This window comes from Euwallacea similis, chromosome 23 (assembly GCF_039881205.1).
Source record: "Euwallacea similis isolate ESF13 chromosome 23, ESF131.1, whole genome shotgun sequence".
In the NCBI taxonomy this organism is placed as follows: Eukaryota; Metazoa; Arthropoda; class Insecta; order Coleoptera; family Curculionidae; genus Euwallacea; species Euwallacea similis.
Genome location: NC_089631.1, coordinates 1,288,804 through 1,302,600, shown reverse-complemented (window position 1 = coordinate 1,302,600; position 13,797 = coordinate 1,288,804). Strand labels below are relative to the sequence as shown.

Below are 13,797 nucleotides of genomic sequence, written 5' to 3'. Positions count from 1 at the left end.
TGAACGCACCAGCTAACATACGTCTCCATTGTTTAAATTGGAATTAAACCGTCGATGTTTATGTTTTTTGGTGCAGGCAGATTTGATCTATCAATTTTGTTTGGTTAGATGGAAAGGCGCCCAGCTGTACATTTTTACAGTTCGCTTTTTTCTTAATTTTCCAGGAAACGTGGTAGACCTCCGAAAAACCGAGTAATTGAAGTCTGGAATGACTACAACTCTGGAGGAGGATCCCAAAGCTTAATGGACAGCCCTCAAGCGATTTTCACTAGTTTTAAACTGCCCAAACCATCAACTACTCCTTCTGGTTCCAGAGACGAAGACGATGATGAACCGTAAGTACCACTAATTCATTTGAACCCAAAGTTGTAGCAAATTTGAATCTTTTAACTACTTCCAGGCCTCAACGATTTCCACCTTTTAACCCCTCGGAATATTCCAACATTCTGCAATCCTTCGATAGCTTCAACGAAAACACTAAATGTCCAGATACTTTGTGTACCTATCTGGGAGCGGCACATTTCCACTGCAACAGGAAAAGGTGTCTATATTCTACTGACCAAATGGAGTCCCTCGTCAGCCATGCCAAGGATTTCCATGAAAACGTCGAAATTTTGGATGGTTTCGAGTTCTACGATCGAATGGTTGATTGCAGGCTGCAGGGATGTGCTTCAAATAAAATTAATCGGTGAGTTTATAGACTATTTGAAGGAGAGGTACAGCGATCATTTAATTTATAGACACTTCCACTGCACTCGTCAAAACTGCAATTATAGTTTTGTGCAGTACTCACAGATGGTTTTACATAATCAAAAGCATGAGGCACATCAAGAAATCTCCTTTCCAAGCATACGTGTCAAAAGCGAAGAATTATTGGTCGATAGAAGCGAGTCCAAGAGCAGTTCTGAAATGGAGGCTGTAAATCTCAGCCAAAGTGTTGATAACAACAAAGTTTCAGGTGAGTTTTGCCTTCGTGGGACTGTATGGATATTGGCGTGTGCACATTTTAGAAAAACTAGAGACACTTAGATTCAGTAAATTTTGTACATAGTGTAAATTATTGTTTCTAGTGGTGAGGGCTTCGGGGACCTTTTACCCTATTTCTACGTTACCACCCGTTTCGGTGGACCAGCGAAGTTCACCCTCCGATCATGTAACGTCGTTGACGTCAGGTACGAGAAAAGTACTAAACGACATTAACAGTTTGAGACTAACCAGATTGACGCCATAATTGCTTATTAACAAAAAATATTATTAATAATTAAATTGGGACGTTCTGTGTATGGACGCACTACAAAATGGGAAAGGTACTCCACGTCTAAGTATCATCGAGTGTGATAAAAATTGCTTTGAGAAGAAAGATTTCCTTCGGGTCCCAGCCTCCCTTTGGATTAAAAATGAATACAAATAGTAGTTGGAAAAATCTAAGAAAATTAAGATCTGAAGCAACCCGAAGATCGGTTTCGATTCTATTAGATCTTATCACTTCGGTTCATGTCGAGTCGATCGAGCTCGGATAGAAATCGGCAATGTTAACGGCAAATATGTTGGAACTGCAGGAGAATATCCTACCAGTGCCATCTGCAGTGTCTGTTCTGTTGCATTTCGATCAAACCTTCGAGTATAAGCAACAGGACTCGGTACACAGTTATTTAGTTACTCGAGATGAACCGAATTGATGAATTTTCTTTATCCAGGAGTGTCAACCAGCTTCATGCATTATTCGGGTTCAAGCATGGATTTTTACTGCATTAGCATGCAAATCTAACCTTTAACTCCCGATTTATCTTGATTCTTAAATAAACAAATTTTTCCAGATCGCCCTCTCCTCCAAGCCTTCGACCCCCAAACGGCCCCCTCAACAACCCTGTACGGCCCGGAGATCTCTTGCAGTCGGCCTTTTTGCAAGCTGAAACGAAAGCCTCATTACCACTGCACAGCTTGCAATCAGGCCTTCTCAGAACTGGATAAATTGCTGCCTCATGTCGCCAGGCATAGCAACACTGGTTTCCTGAATTCATCTGAAAGTAATAATGATGGAGATGGTGAATTCAATGGGATAAAGGAGGAATGTGCTGGAAGCCCGGAAAATTTAAGTGGAGAAAGAAGGAGTAGTGAGCAAAAGCAAATTAATGTGGCGAGTATGTCCAGTTTGCAGGTAAGTTGTGTCCAGATTGTGAAGGTGAAGGGGAAAGTTATTTAATTTATTGTAGTTGGACATTAAGCAACAGCCGCCAAAAGAGCCAGAAGCCAGTCCATATTTTTCGACTCCTACATTTGATGCCTATAATCATTTTGCTCAATTTCCACCGAATTTCGCAACTCAAATCGCCCTAATGCAGCAACAAAATGCCTTTCTTCCTCAAAGTTTGTATCAGCAAGGAATTCCTTCACAAATCATGTTCCAGCATGCTCAGTTGATGCAAAGTCCTCTATTGGGACACCAAACTCATCCTTTCCAAGTAAGCTTTATTTAAGTTTTTACGAAAGATGCTCAGAGGTTCTTGCGCTCTCGTGTTTAAAACTCATAGTTATTGAAGTTTTCTTCAGTTATTTCTTGTTCTAGACCGAGAATCTGACTTCTCCTTTGGCTGCAATGGCTGCAAACTTGAATAAACGCTCGATGAGTCCACATGACATAAGCCCCGACGCCAAGAAAGCCCGGATCCAGAATTCCATGCGAATCCTAAAAGACGAACCAGTTCCAATGGGATACTTGAGGTTCAGGTTTAATGAGGTATACACAGCTATCTAATGAAATAAGTTTTTTTTTACTTCATTATTTATATAGGATTGCAAATATCAACACTGCGGATACCGGGAACACCAAACGCACTTCCACTGCCAAAGACAAGACTGTGGGTACTCGTTTTGCGACAAAACCAGGTTTGTTCAGCATACAGCTCGGCATGAGAGGCTTGATACCTTGATGGGTGGAGATTTTCAGCAGTATCGTGCCAATGTGGCTTGTGGAAGACAGGATTGTGCATATACTGCTAATTTGGGTAGGTACAACCAAGAATGCTAACTATACCAAACGCCTAAACAAGCCATCCGAACCTACTTTTTCGCTTATATTTTGATATTATACACTCGGTACGTTTTCAGTTCAGTTCTGATTACGACCAAATCTAAATATTAAATACCTCGTTGACCTTTTTCGTCTTTCACAGGTTCTACCCAAAACAAAGCGTCCCATTTCCACTGCTTAAAGTGCGAATTCGTCTGCACCGACACCAACAAAGTGGTAGCCCATCGTCGCCAACACCAAAAGCTGGACAGTATCCAGGCGGCTGGATTCGAGAAGTTCACCCCCAGTCAAGTGTGTCGTGTCCAAAATTGTCAACATAGCGGGAAACAAACTCACTATCATTGTCTTAGCTGTCAATACGCTGTCTTGGGACTGGCGCAAATGAGTGCGCACAAATACCGCCATATGGAGGGTTAATGTACTAGTAGTGTTTGATTTAATTTATATATTTATGTATGTAAATAAGAAAGAGACACGGAAATGTACAAACGTAGCTGTAAGGTTACACCAACTAGAGTGATGCTCGGCCTTCTTGTATGATAGCGTTGTAGCGACAACGAAGAGAGTAGTTACTACTGACAAATGTCAAAGATGTCAATAAATGAAATTCTAAAGTAGATTTTAGTGGAATTGTGAACAAGCACATGCGGGTGCTTATAAAGTCCTAAAACTCAGCAAGCGATTTTTTAGAAACGTTAACCTACATGTATAAATATCAGTTTGTGATACGCAGATAACTACTTTGAACAAAAGATTATATTTATGGATAGATTTTTAGGATTCTCTAATAGTAGAGTTTATATACTTATAGTAGCTGCGAAATTGTCACGTAAGCATGAATTCCCCCATTAGATTTTCCCGGTGAGATACTAGAGTTAGCATTACATAGAACGAGGCCTTTTTCGATAGATAGATTTTGTGCCTTAGAAAAAAAAGACATATAACGTTTTGTGCCTTTTTCGGTACCCGTTTTTGTAGTAAAGTAGCTGACACACGCCTTCAAGTGATTTTTTTCGATTTAAATTTGCTGAAGGCTCTGTCAATAACCTGTGAATGTCATTCCATTATACAATATACCACACGTGCCATAATAAACACCTTTTCACATCAAACATCAATAGAAATGTGTAGTTGAAGGTGTCTCTACATACTCAAATCCAGTTCGTTTCCTCTTAATGTATTTATTTATTTTTACATGATTTTGTTTCATATTGTGAATCGTTTGCCATATGTTAAAGTAGGCCCTATTATCGCTTTACTCCTTTTTTGTTCATAGCTAGTCTTTACGTCTTTGTTTCTTTATTTGTTCATTTTAATGTATATAATTTATTTTCATTTATGAATGGCAATTTTAAGTAGGTACATTACGAACCAACCTAGTTGGACTTTTTTTTGTTTTAATTATTTCTCAGGCTTTCGATCACCATTATATCGTTCTTTTAAAAATGTGTATTTTGGTGTTGTATACCTACGCAAAAATGTATTATTTTCAAATAATTAATATAGTGTAGAATACTGTTTTTTAGCTTATAAGTTTCTTTTATTTAAAAACCCGACTTTTGTATTGCGAAGCAGGTACGTCATATATTAGTGTACATCTTTTACTGTGATTATGTTTTTTTTAACTACCAGTATTTAATAAAAAATACTATTTATACTCAGTCTTTGTCTTTTATCGCAACAATCTGCGAGAATTTTTGAATTAACCATATGAACGTATCGATTTGAACTCATTCGATAACTAAAAAACTAAAAGATTCCTTCGACAATCTATAAAACATAATGCAGGCATACGTCAACTCAATGCTACTCATTACACTTAAGTCGTACGTGAGCACAGTAAATCAAGTGCAGGAAATAATTTCTTTTACCAATTGTACATGACACTTTCTCTGATGTAATAATTTGTGACTAATTACAGGTATTTACTGCTTTAAAACGTCAAAATTTACTACAGCAGTCGTCAAAATGACCACAGGACATTTTGTTTTTTTTTTGTCTCATTACTATGGGTATTACCGTTGCGCGTGCAATCTGTGGGAAATGAGAATGTAAGGAAATTGTGGGTCTAATTTTTAAGTCGGAAAAAAATTAATTGCTTCGACTCGTAATAAAATACTCCAATAAATACTATATCTATTTAAAATAAAAATTTTAAATAAATATTGTATTTGTCGTCGGATTTTAATAACTTTTATAAACATATGAAATACGGAATAACATGATCATACGTTATCCTGTACTGGTGGCTCATATCCTTCCGGCCGATCCACCTTCGCCCCTGGGTCACCTGAACCTTCCCCAGACCCCTTAGCATCCCCATGCAATTCCAAAAGTTTGGAAAGTTCATAACGTGGCTTCTTTAGTACCTACGGACCAAGAGGGTTTTGTTTTCAGCATAAAAACGTCAGTGTAAAGTGGTTATTCATCAATATGTTAGAATCTTGTCAGATTATAACATATGCGTCGTTTGGGAACAGAAGAGTATCTTCATGTTTGTATCAAAGCGAGCTGAGTGTCTCATCATATTAAAGAAAAAAATTCACAAATTTATCCTGAATAAACCAAAGCAAGTCTTACCTTGACTTTACGGATATAGACATCGTGAAGGGGGTAGATTCCCTGACAGGCCTTTTCAATGTCCTTGGCGATACTGTCTGGCAATAACTTATTGACTACCTCTTTAAGGTCAGAACCTTGGATGTCTCGGGTGATAATGTCAACCATCTTTTTTCTGATTTGTCTGATCTGTAATGAAACACAACCTCACAATTGTATTCTTAAAAAAAGAACCTTTTTCTTACTTGAGTGTGTTGTGCATAGCAGGTCTTCCTCTGTGAGAACTGAGGATCCTTCTGTGTAAATCCAATGCAGAACACCCTCAATAAATATCCATCAGAGGTTTTCACATCAGCAGATGCTTCAATTAGGGACTGCCATTTTTTGACCATTGACCTCAATTTGTCAGTAGTGAGATCCATACCATGGAAGTTGGTGAGGACATAACGGCCTAAATATGAATACTTATATTTAACTGCATATACTTGGGCTCAAATTATGATACTTGAATCGCAACTTTAAATCAGAGATTGATATAAATGCGTCATTAGGGAACAGTGAAATTATCTTCATGTTTGTATCAAAGCGAGCTGAGTGTCTCATCATTTTAAAGTTGTAGTTTGTAATATATTGAAAATATAATGAATGAACTAACCTTGAACATCCTCAGCAATTAGCCTGAACTTCCTGAAAGACCTCTCGGCATCATTGTCGTTCTGTAAATCAGCCAAGCTCACCTCAAAAACTCGACCTACAGAAATACTTATTTTCACTGATTGATACTCATTAAAATCCTTTCAGCTGCAGAAAAACAATAAGAATATTCTCACCTTTAAGGCCTTCGGAGGCAATCTTAGTGCCCTGCGTGCGGTTCACCAAGGTTTTCCCCACTTGCCTAGTGGCAAACATTGAGGGGGCCTTAACATCATACCAGTCTTTCCTGGTGAATGGGTCCACACTGGAAGATACGTTTAAAGTTAAAATTCAATTCCGCTGTATTTCTCTATATTTAAAGTCTGAGAACAGTTGGCATAGGGCGACATCAACAATCTTGATATAATCTACGTTACACATGAAGTTTATCTGTTTATATCTAGACAATCTCAAGGGATCCGGAAAAAACACAGCAGAAATTCAATATTTCGAATTTTTAGCTTCAAATTCTGTATGAAATTTTTTACTTACACCTTCTTTTTAACTCCTTTTTTACCACCTTTTGATAAACCTTTATTTTTACCCACCGCCATGTTTGGTTGCCGACTGAAGAGGAACGTACAAAAGGAGAAATTAACGTGACCAATAGAGACCCGACAATACGAGTGCTAGAGAAAGATAGAAGCAATTGAAGGTTAACGTATTACGTTAGACATATGACATATCTTAGGTGCTTCCTTAGTTTAATATTGCTCAAACTGTTCTATAGTTTTGCAGGTATAACATTAGAGAGCAGAATGATGACCAGAGGAATAATATACAGAGCGTTTCATTTAACTTTTAAATGTATAATATTTGAGAATGTAGGAAAACACTTAGAAATGAATTTGTATATTGGTTTAAAAGGTACGGTTGTTTTAACTTCGCACTACACTGCTCGTACGTTCTTATTTAATTAAATTAATTACAAAAAATAAATTAAAACACAATATCGAATAATAATCATTTAATCAACTTTGTCAATTTACACCTGAGTTGATCAGTTCTAAAGGCAACGTAAGGTAAATTAAAAATGTCCTAAAAAATGTACCGCAAATTATCAACCAAACATCGCATGTCCACATTAATTTTCGTTTACTTAGAGGTAGTAATAATTAGAAAGTAAAATATAAAGCAAACTCGCATAGCAGAGGCGAAATGAGCATAACTCATTGCAGTTGCATAACACAAATGCCAGACAAGTGATCTACTATAAAACAAAGGTAGTAAACATAGTAAATACTGAGTTAATTACTGAGGCCTGTAAAACCTATAAATTTGATCCATAGACAATCAATAGAGGTAAGTAATGGTAGCAGTAAGTAGGCCAGCTCTTTGCCCTAAAATAGGTTTATCCTCAAAATATCATGGGCAAATTAAAAATACCTGCCTAAAACATACTAAACAATAGTAAACTTATGCCGAATGCTCCACCAAATACAATATATACTATTCCTATATACAAAAGCCTTCCTATGCATTGAAAGCCGGATGGCACTCCTTCAAATGCGCACTCAACGCCGTTGGAGTCGACTTAAAGCGACATTTCGGACACTGCTGAATCGGGAGCTTCAACACCTCATGAGACTGTTTATGGCGGTCAATCAAATACTGCCAAAAGCTCGTGAAAGAGCAATAGTTGCACTTGAACATCTTCACAGACTTCATGTCTTTGATCACTTTCACTTCCACGGTGCAATTCTCGCTGTGGTTCTTTAAATCCGAGGGTCTGTAAGTTGTGAACGAACACCTGTTGCAACTCAGGGCCACTTTCTGAGGCGTTTTAAACGGTTCCTTTTTATCTGTATGTTTAGGACACGTATTCTGGTGCGTGCAGAACATGTTGGACGTGCCTTTGAACTTACAATAAACGCACTGCATGATTGGATGGTCGTTACTCAAGTGGGACGATTCGTGCCTCTTAAGGGTTTCTTTGCCCGTGGCCAGATAGTCGCATAAAGAGCAGTTGAAACGCGAGCTCGAGGGGCTTAAGACCTCAAGACTGAGCTTTGGTTTTTTGCTTTTGTGACTCTTGTTCGAGCTTTCACCGTCGATTTTTTTGGAATGTCGCTTTCTTTTATGTACGTTGAGCTTGATTCTCAAGGGGGTGGAATACGGGCACTTGTCGCACTGAAAGTCTGGAGATTCTGCTTGCCCGTCTGAATTCCTCCTCTCGGGAGATACACTCGCGACCGCTTGGTTTTTTATCTTCTTCGGAGAACTGGCCTTGGTGCTTTCCCCAAGTTTCTCATTTCTTTCGTGCTCTGTCAGGTGCTGGTTCAGCCTTACAGCTGTGGTGAACCCAGCAACGCAAATGTGGCACTTAAATTCGTGCTGTTTTTTCGAATCTAAGTGCCCTTCTTCACAGATGTGTCTCCGCAGGGCTAGGCTGGTTGACTTAAACGAACAGGAGGGACATTTGCTGAGGCAGCGGTTTCTTGAATGGCTTCGCATGTGGCTGCTTAATCCGCTGGACCTTAAGAACTTTGCTGAACATAACGTGCATTGAATACTAGGTACAGCTTTAACTTGCTGTTGGGCTTCATCCTCGCTAGCCGTTTCTTCATTGCGGGTTTCGTGGGTTAAGAGATGCTTGCGTAAGTCTTCTGCCTTACCAGACTTAAAATCGCAATGGGGACAAGCTCCCTTGTCTTGTGTGTCTCGACTGCGCCTGCTTGGCCTTTTCTTCTCTAACTCAATCAGTGATGACTCCACTCCAGAACTCTTCTTATCATCTGACCTCATATTGCCATGCTTCTGGAAGATATGGATCCTCATCTGAGAGTGTGTGGACTTAAAGGAACATTGCATACACGATTTGATTGGGGTATTATTCAAGTGAGACTTCATGTGATGTATGCCATCAATTTTCCTCTTTGCTGTATACGAACACTCGGCGCACTTCCACAAATTTTGCTTTGCACTATTATCTGCACCAAAAGTTCTACCTCTAGAGGTCTCTCCGGAGGCCCGTTCCCGGTTATTGAGCGGCTCTCCTTCACTAAGCAGCTTTTGCTTGCTTAGACGAGCCGACGTTCTAACAGGCTTTTTTCGTTCTTCCTCAACCCCCTCTTGCTCAATTAAAGGAGGATTTCGGACTCTTCCTGTATCTCTATCTGTACATTCGCGGTTAAGCGGGCATTTCTTTGAGTGCCGTCTTTGGCAGCTTCGATTCGCGCGATACCCGCACCTGCAATCAAACATCGGCTGATTGGCGTGAGATTTAACGTGCCTCTCGAAATTGTGGAAATTTGAACCGTTAAACGAACATTGAGAACATCTATACACTTGTAGGTATTCAACGTGCATGGGTTTTAGTTGAGGAGGGTTGTCAGAGAGTGAGGGTGCTAATTGGCCCACCTGCACCTCGCTCCTTTCTCGCTTTTTAGGTGAGTCCCATGTAGAGCAATTGCTCACCAACTGCTTTCTCTCGAGGGAATGACCGGACTTCAAGTAGTGGCGTCTCAAAGCAAACGTATTGCCGGCAAATTCACAACTTCCACATTTAAAAGTGGGCATGTTGGATCTGTGGCCTTTCACGTGCTGTTCCAATTGATGTGAGTTACGATTGGTGTAGTCACAATGGGGACATCTCTGTGAATTCTCTTGAGGCTCAGGGGTCTTCTGTTTGGAATGCTTGTTCTTTACGTGCGTATTCAGCTTGATTCTCAAGCTACTAGAATAAGCGCACTGAGAACATTTAAATGGCTTTGCTTTGGTTTTAAACCCTGCAGGCTTGCGAGAGCCACTGGAACAGTCTTCAATTTCAGGGGGAGGATCGTCACCGTTTCTCAACGGATTTGCTCCAAGCTTCAGAACTGCCGGCTTGTGAAGAACGTCTGAATAGTCTTCAATTTCAGGCGGAGAGTCAACTACAGGACCAGAAAGATCTTCACGTAGATTCTTCCTCGGGCAAATCTTTACGTGGAAAGATAGGGGACGCGGGGTCGACTTATAATCACAGTTAAGGCACTGAAGCATCGGTTGAGTCTTGTGGCTGACCTTGTGCCGAACAACGTCACTTAAGAAGAGAGACTCATAGGAACATTCCTCGCATGAAAATCGTCCGTTTGAATTTCGTGGAGGCCTAAGATCGACTGCACTGTGACTGCTTTTCACATGACGTCTGAGATCAGCGATGCTTTGGCCAATGAAAGCGCACTTAACACATTTTGACGAGGGTTTCGGTTTCTCCTTTCTCTCAATCTCATCCATGGGTATTAGGGCTGGAATCTCGTCGCCTTGAACGGGTTCATGCCCTTCTTCTGCAGGCATTATCCCACTACCATCCTGCGACGCAGAATATGATGATTTGTCTAGTCCTGGCTCATTCCCATGACATTTTTTCTTGTGTGCGGCCAGTGCACCCGAAGTACTCCTGAAATCACAATACTGGCACTGAATAATTGGAGTATTCGTGAGGTGCACCCTTTGATGGCTCCTCACTTTGCAAAGGTTGTTGGAATTATACGAGCACTTTGGACAACGATGATTGTTTCGTATGTTCTTATAGATTTTCTCGCCTTCGCCCTCGGCCAAGTTTAACGTAGGTGGGCCACTATCTTCAGGTTGATTCAGCAAGGCTTTATGTTTAATTTTATGAGCCAAAAGGGCTCTTGAAGTGGAGCGAAACTCGCAAAGATCACATTGTTCAGTGGGCATGCCACATGCATGCAACTTTTGATGCGCCATCAAATCACTTTTGTTTCGTGTTGAATAGGAACATAACTTGCAAGGATGCACTTTCAAAACCTTTGTGGGGCTCACCTTAGCTGTTGCTTTAATTTGAAGACTTTCTTTTTCAGCAGAATATTGCTGGCTGATGTAAAATTTCTGCCCGGGATGAATATTCTGAACATGCAGGTAAAGCGCATGTTTTGTGTACTTTTGATTGCAATAAACACAGTTAAAAATTTCCTTGTTACTTCTGCGGTGGTTCCGTTCGTGGTCGTTTAAAGCCTTCTGTTTATCTGTGGTATAAGAGCACACAGAGCAAGAGTAAGTGGTGTCCTCTAGCAGTACACAATCATCATTAGAGTCCTCAGTATTCACAGTGTCAGGCTTCTCACAGTGGTTATCATCAGCAGTAATAGTTATACTCAACTTATTGTTGTTCCCGGTTCTACTGCGTATTTCCAATAGCTTTTGATAGTATGCCATTTGATTTGCAGGATTGGATTTATCACTTTGCTCTAGGGATTGATTAGAGCTTGCCACACTATTGTCCAACCTCTCTGAGTGAACACCCCCTAAGGGAACTCCAGAACATTTCTTTCTACTTATACATGAAAACTTTCTTTCATACTGCACTTTAACCTTCAAAGAATCGACACTATTGGAGGCTGAGACTGATAAACTTTCATCAAGCTGCTCCCTGGACGGGTTTTGAGATAACCTGGCATTACAGGGGAGAGCACTTGGGGTTGAACTTGCTACAGGCAACAGGAGGTTGGCTGGAGTGCGCTTATAAGTTCGTGTAATATTTTGAAGGGATGCATTGAAAGGTACACCGGTGTTGGTGTCATCGGAGTTTTCTATTTCAGATGATTCTGAAGGTGGATTTGAGAGTGTAATGGCTTCAGCAGAAATAATGCTCAAACACTGGTCTTGATGGGATGCAAATTCTTCTGGGAGAAAGCCAAATTTACAATTTTGACATTTAACAGTAGTCATTTCTGGCCTAAAACAAATAACAAGATGTTAAAATCTCAGCAAATCTTCAACATTTATCAATTCTTAGCCTTACTCAATAAAACTTAAAAGCTCACCTTTCTTCTACAACAGTGCAACTTTCATCCTCACATGTATCCTCCCCCTCTTTGACAGTCTCTACACTCAATATCACAGGTGCAGTACTTTCAAATGAACTATATGCCTCTGTTTTGGTATAGTCATAGTAGGTTTCCAGTAAAAGGGATGGTGGACTGAATATGTCTTTACTTTCATCGTCAGCTATAGTGGTTTCCAATCCAGATTCTGAAACAAACTCAACATTCAGAGACAAAATTCAACAATATTAACGTCAAAATTACCTAAATCCTGCATCGTCAGAGTGTGGTCTTTGAATGAAATATCACAGTCAATATCACAATCTATTGCCTCCATAGCTGATTGTTGTTGATGTTGATGTTGTTGTTGATGAAAATAAAATTAGGACTTCTTTAGGAATTGGTGCTTAGTCATCTGAAATTATAGAGTTAAGAAAATCAAGCAATTTGCAAATAGGGGGGAAGTTGACTTAGACTAACTCTAAAACCACAAGCATTGGGTACTTTTTCTATTAAATTTTGTCTAGCAATTGAAAAGACAGCCTTACTGTATTGCTATGGCCTCCAAACAGAATGGAAATAAGGCTCTGTTGATTCCATTTTTGAGGTTCACTCCCCTGAGTGATAATTTAACTAATATTATTTCCTTGAACTTAAGAAAATTGCATTAGTGAACTAAACAAATTACCCTATCTGCCTGAGTTGATCAAATGTATCGACTCCCAAAAGGTTACCTTGAGTAAAAATCTTATGAAAAACTTGTGGGACAATAAGCTGTCTTATGAAACTCGTACTTTAATATACTACTTTGAAAATTAAATGGGAAAAGGAATAGATCTACTGTAAAGCTACATATGAATCAAAGCGGTAGCCACATATACTAATTAATCTTTGGTTATGGGATATTCTTTTAATGCTGATTAAAGGAAAATGGGGCTGATAGATCCATTAAGAAATCTGTTTACCCAAGCAAAATAAATGAGTAGGTATTTGCTAACACAAGAGGTTAAAGAAGTAAACTTATGCGATCATGGAGAAACCCTCCTTCACCAAGGAAAATAGGAACATTACCTTTGTTATGTTTATTATGGCTTTCTAAAGGAAACCAAGTTTTTTTAGAATTTTCTACTAGTTCCTGGATTCAATTGCAGAATAAGGTAGAACTAAACCAAGGAAGGGCCCAATTTATGCATTAAACATTAGTTTAGGTCATAATTAATTTGTTAATAGTTACCTTTAAACGGAAATTGAGTTTTTCCTGTGTTTTTTACGTTTTTTAGTAAATTCTATGCCAACACGCCGCCAAACGTATTAACTGCAAAAAATCAGTCAACACTAATGGAAACCTTTTCAAATCAAAACTCTGTATAGAGCACGAAATGTCAATGTCAGATAAATTCTCCACTCCGTTTACTCATATATCTATCTTTCTTAAAAGAATCATCCGTGGAATTCCCCTTCAACCGGTACTGCAGAGTACAGTATTCATATGTTTGCTGCTTTGCATCTGCTTGATATTCGACTAAACATGTGTTTTTAATTTCTAGGTACCCATTATTCCTGCCAACATCATCGTAAAAAGAACTGGTTTCTCTACAAAAAGTTCCTACGGCCCAAAATAAAGGACACTTCAGCTACATAAGGGATATGTCCTTACAGTTACCATCACTAGGTCAACATCAAGCCAATAACATTCGTGACAGCACAATTGATATTTGACTGGCAATGACTGAAGTTGAAGTCGAA

The 13,797-nt window shown here is 39.3% G+C and overlaps 3 protein-coding genes across 5 annotated transcripts in view; 1 reads left to right on the top strand and 2 right to left on the bottom strand.

Annotated features, from left to right (window-relative positions):
• Nucleotides 1-4,692, top strand: part of LOC136416465 (zinc finger protein castor homolog 1-like) — a 50,743-nt gene extending 46,051 nt beyond the window's left edge. For 2 of the 3 annotated variants that reach the window (XM_066401649.1, XM_066401647.1), the window contains exons 12-20: nt 165-335; nt 401-688; nt 741-958; nt 1,071-1,172; nt 1,818-2,158; nt 2,214-2,462; nt 2,567-2,737; nt 2,792-3,005; nt 3,174-4,692. In XM_066401649.1, the coding sequence (XP_066257746.1) occupies nt 165-335; nt 401-688; nt 741-958; nt 1,071-1,172; nt 1,818-2,158; nt 2,214-2,462; nt 2,567-2,737; nt 2,792-3,005; nt 3,174-3,448 (2,029 nt within the window). In that variant the 3' untranslated portion in view covers nt 3,449-4,692. The remainder of the gene's footprint in view (nt 1-164; nt 336-400; nt 689-740; nt 959-1,070; nt 1,173-1,817; nt 2,159-2,213; nt 2,463-2,566; nt 2,738-2,791; nt 3,006-3,173) is intronic. The other variant, XM_066401648.1, reaches the window with a different exon arrangement.
• Nucleotides 4,693-5,138: 446 nt separating this feature from the next.
• Nucleotides 5,139-6,923, bottom strand: RpS3A (ribosomal protein S3A). The gene is made up of 6 exons (XM_066401676.1): nt 6,776-6,923; nt 6,421-6,548; nt 6,246-6,341; nt 5,836-6,041; nt 5,612-5,779; nt 5,139-5,400 (listed from the first exon to the last, which is right to left on the bottom strand). Exons 1-6 carry the CDS (start codon nt 6,835-6,837, stop codon nt 5,257-5,259), a joined length of 804 nt encoding a protein of 267 aa, XP_066257773.1. The 5' UTR covers nt 6,838-6,923; the 3' UTR covers nt 5,139-5,256.
• Nucleotides 6,924-7,235: 312 nt separating this feature from the next.
• LOC136416467 (zinc finger protein 91-like) lies at nt 7,236-13,345 on the bottom strand. Its single transcript, XM_066401650.1, has 4 exons — nt 13,286-13,345; nt 12,316-12,466; nt 12,052-12,259; nt 7,236-11,963 (listed from the first exon to the last, which is right to left on the bottom strand). The coding sequence occupies exons 2-4, from the start codon at nt 12,386-12,388 to the stop codon at nt 7,757-7,759; spliced, it is 4,488 nt and encodes a 1,495-aa protein (XP_066257747.1). The 5' UTR covers nt 12,389-12,466; nt 13,286-13,345; the 3' UTR covers nt 7,236-7,756.
• Between the last annotated feature and the right edge of the window lie 452 nt (nt 13,346-13,797).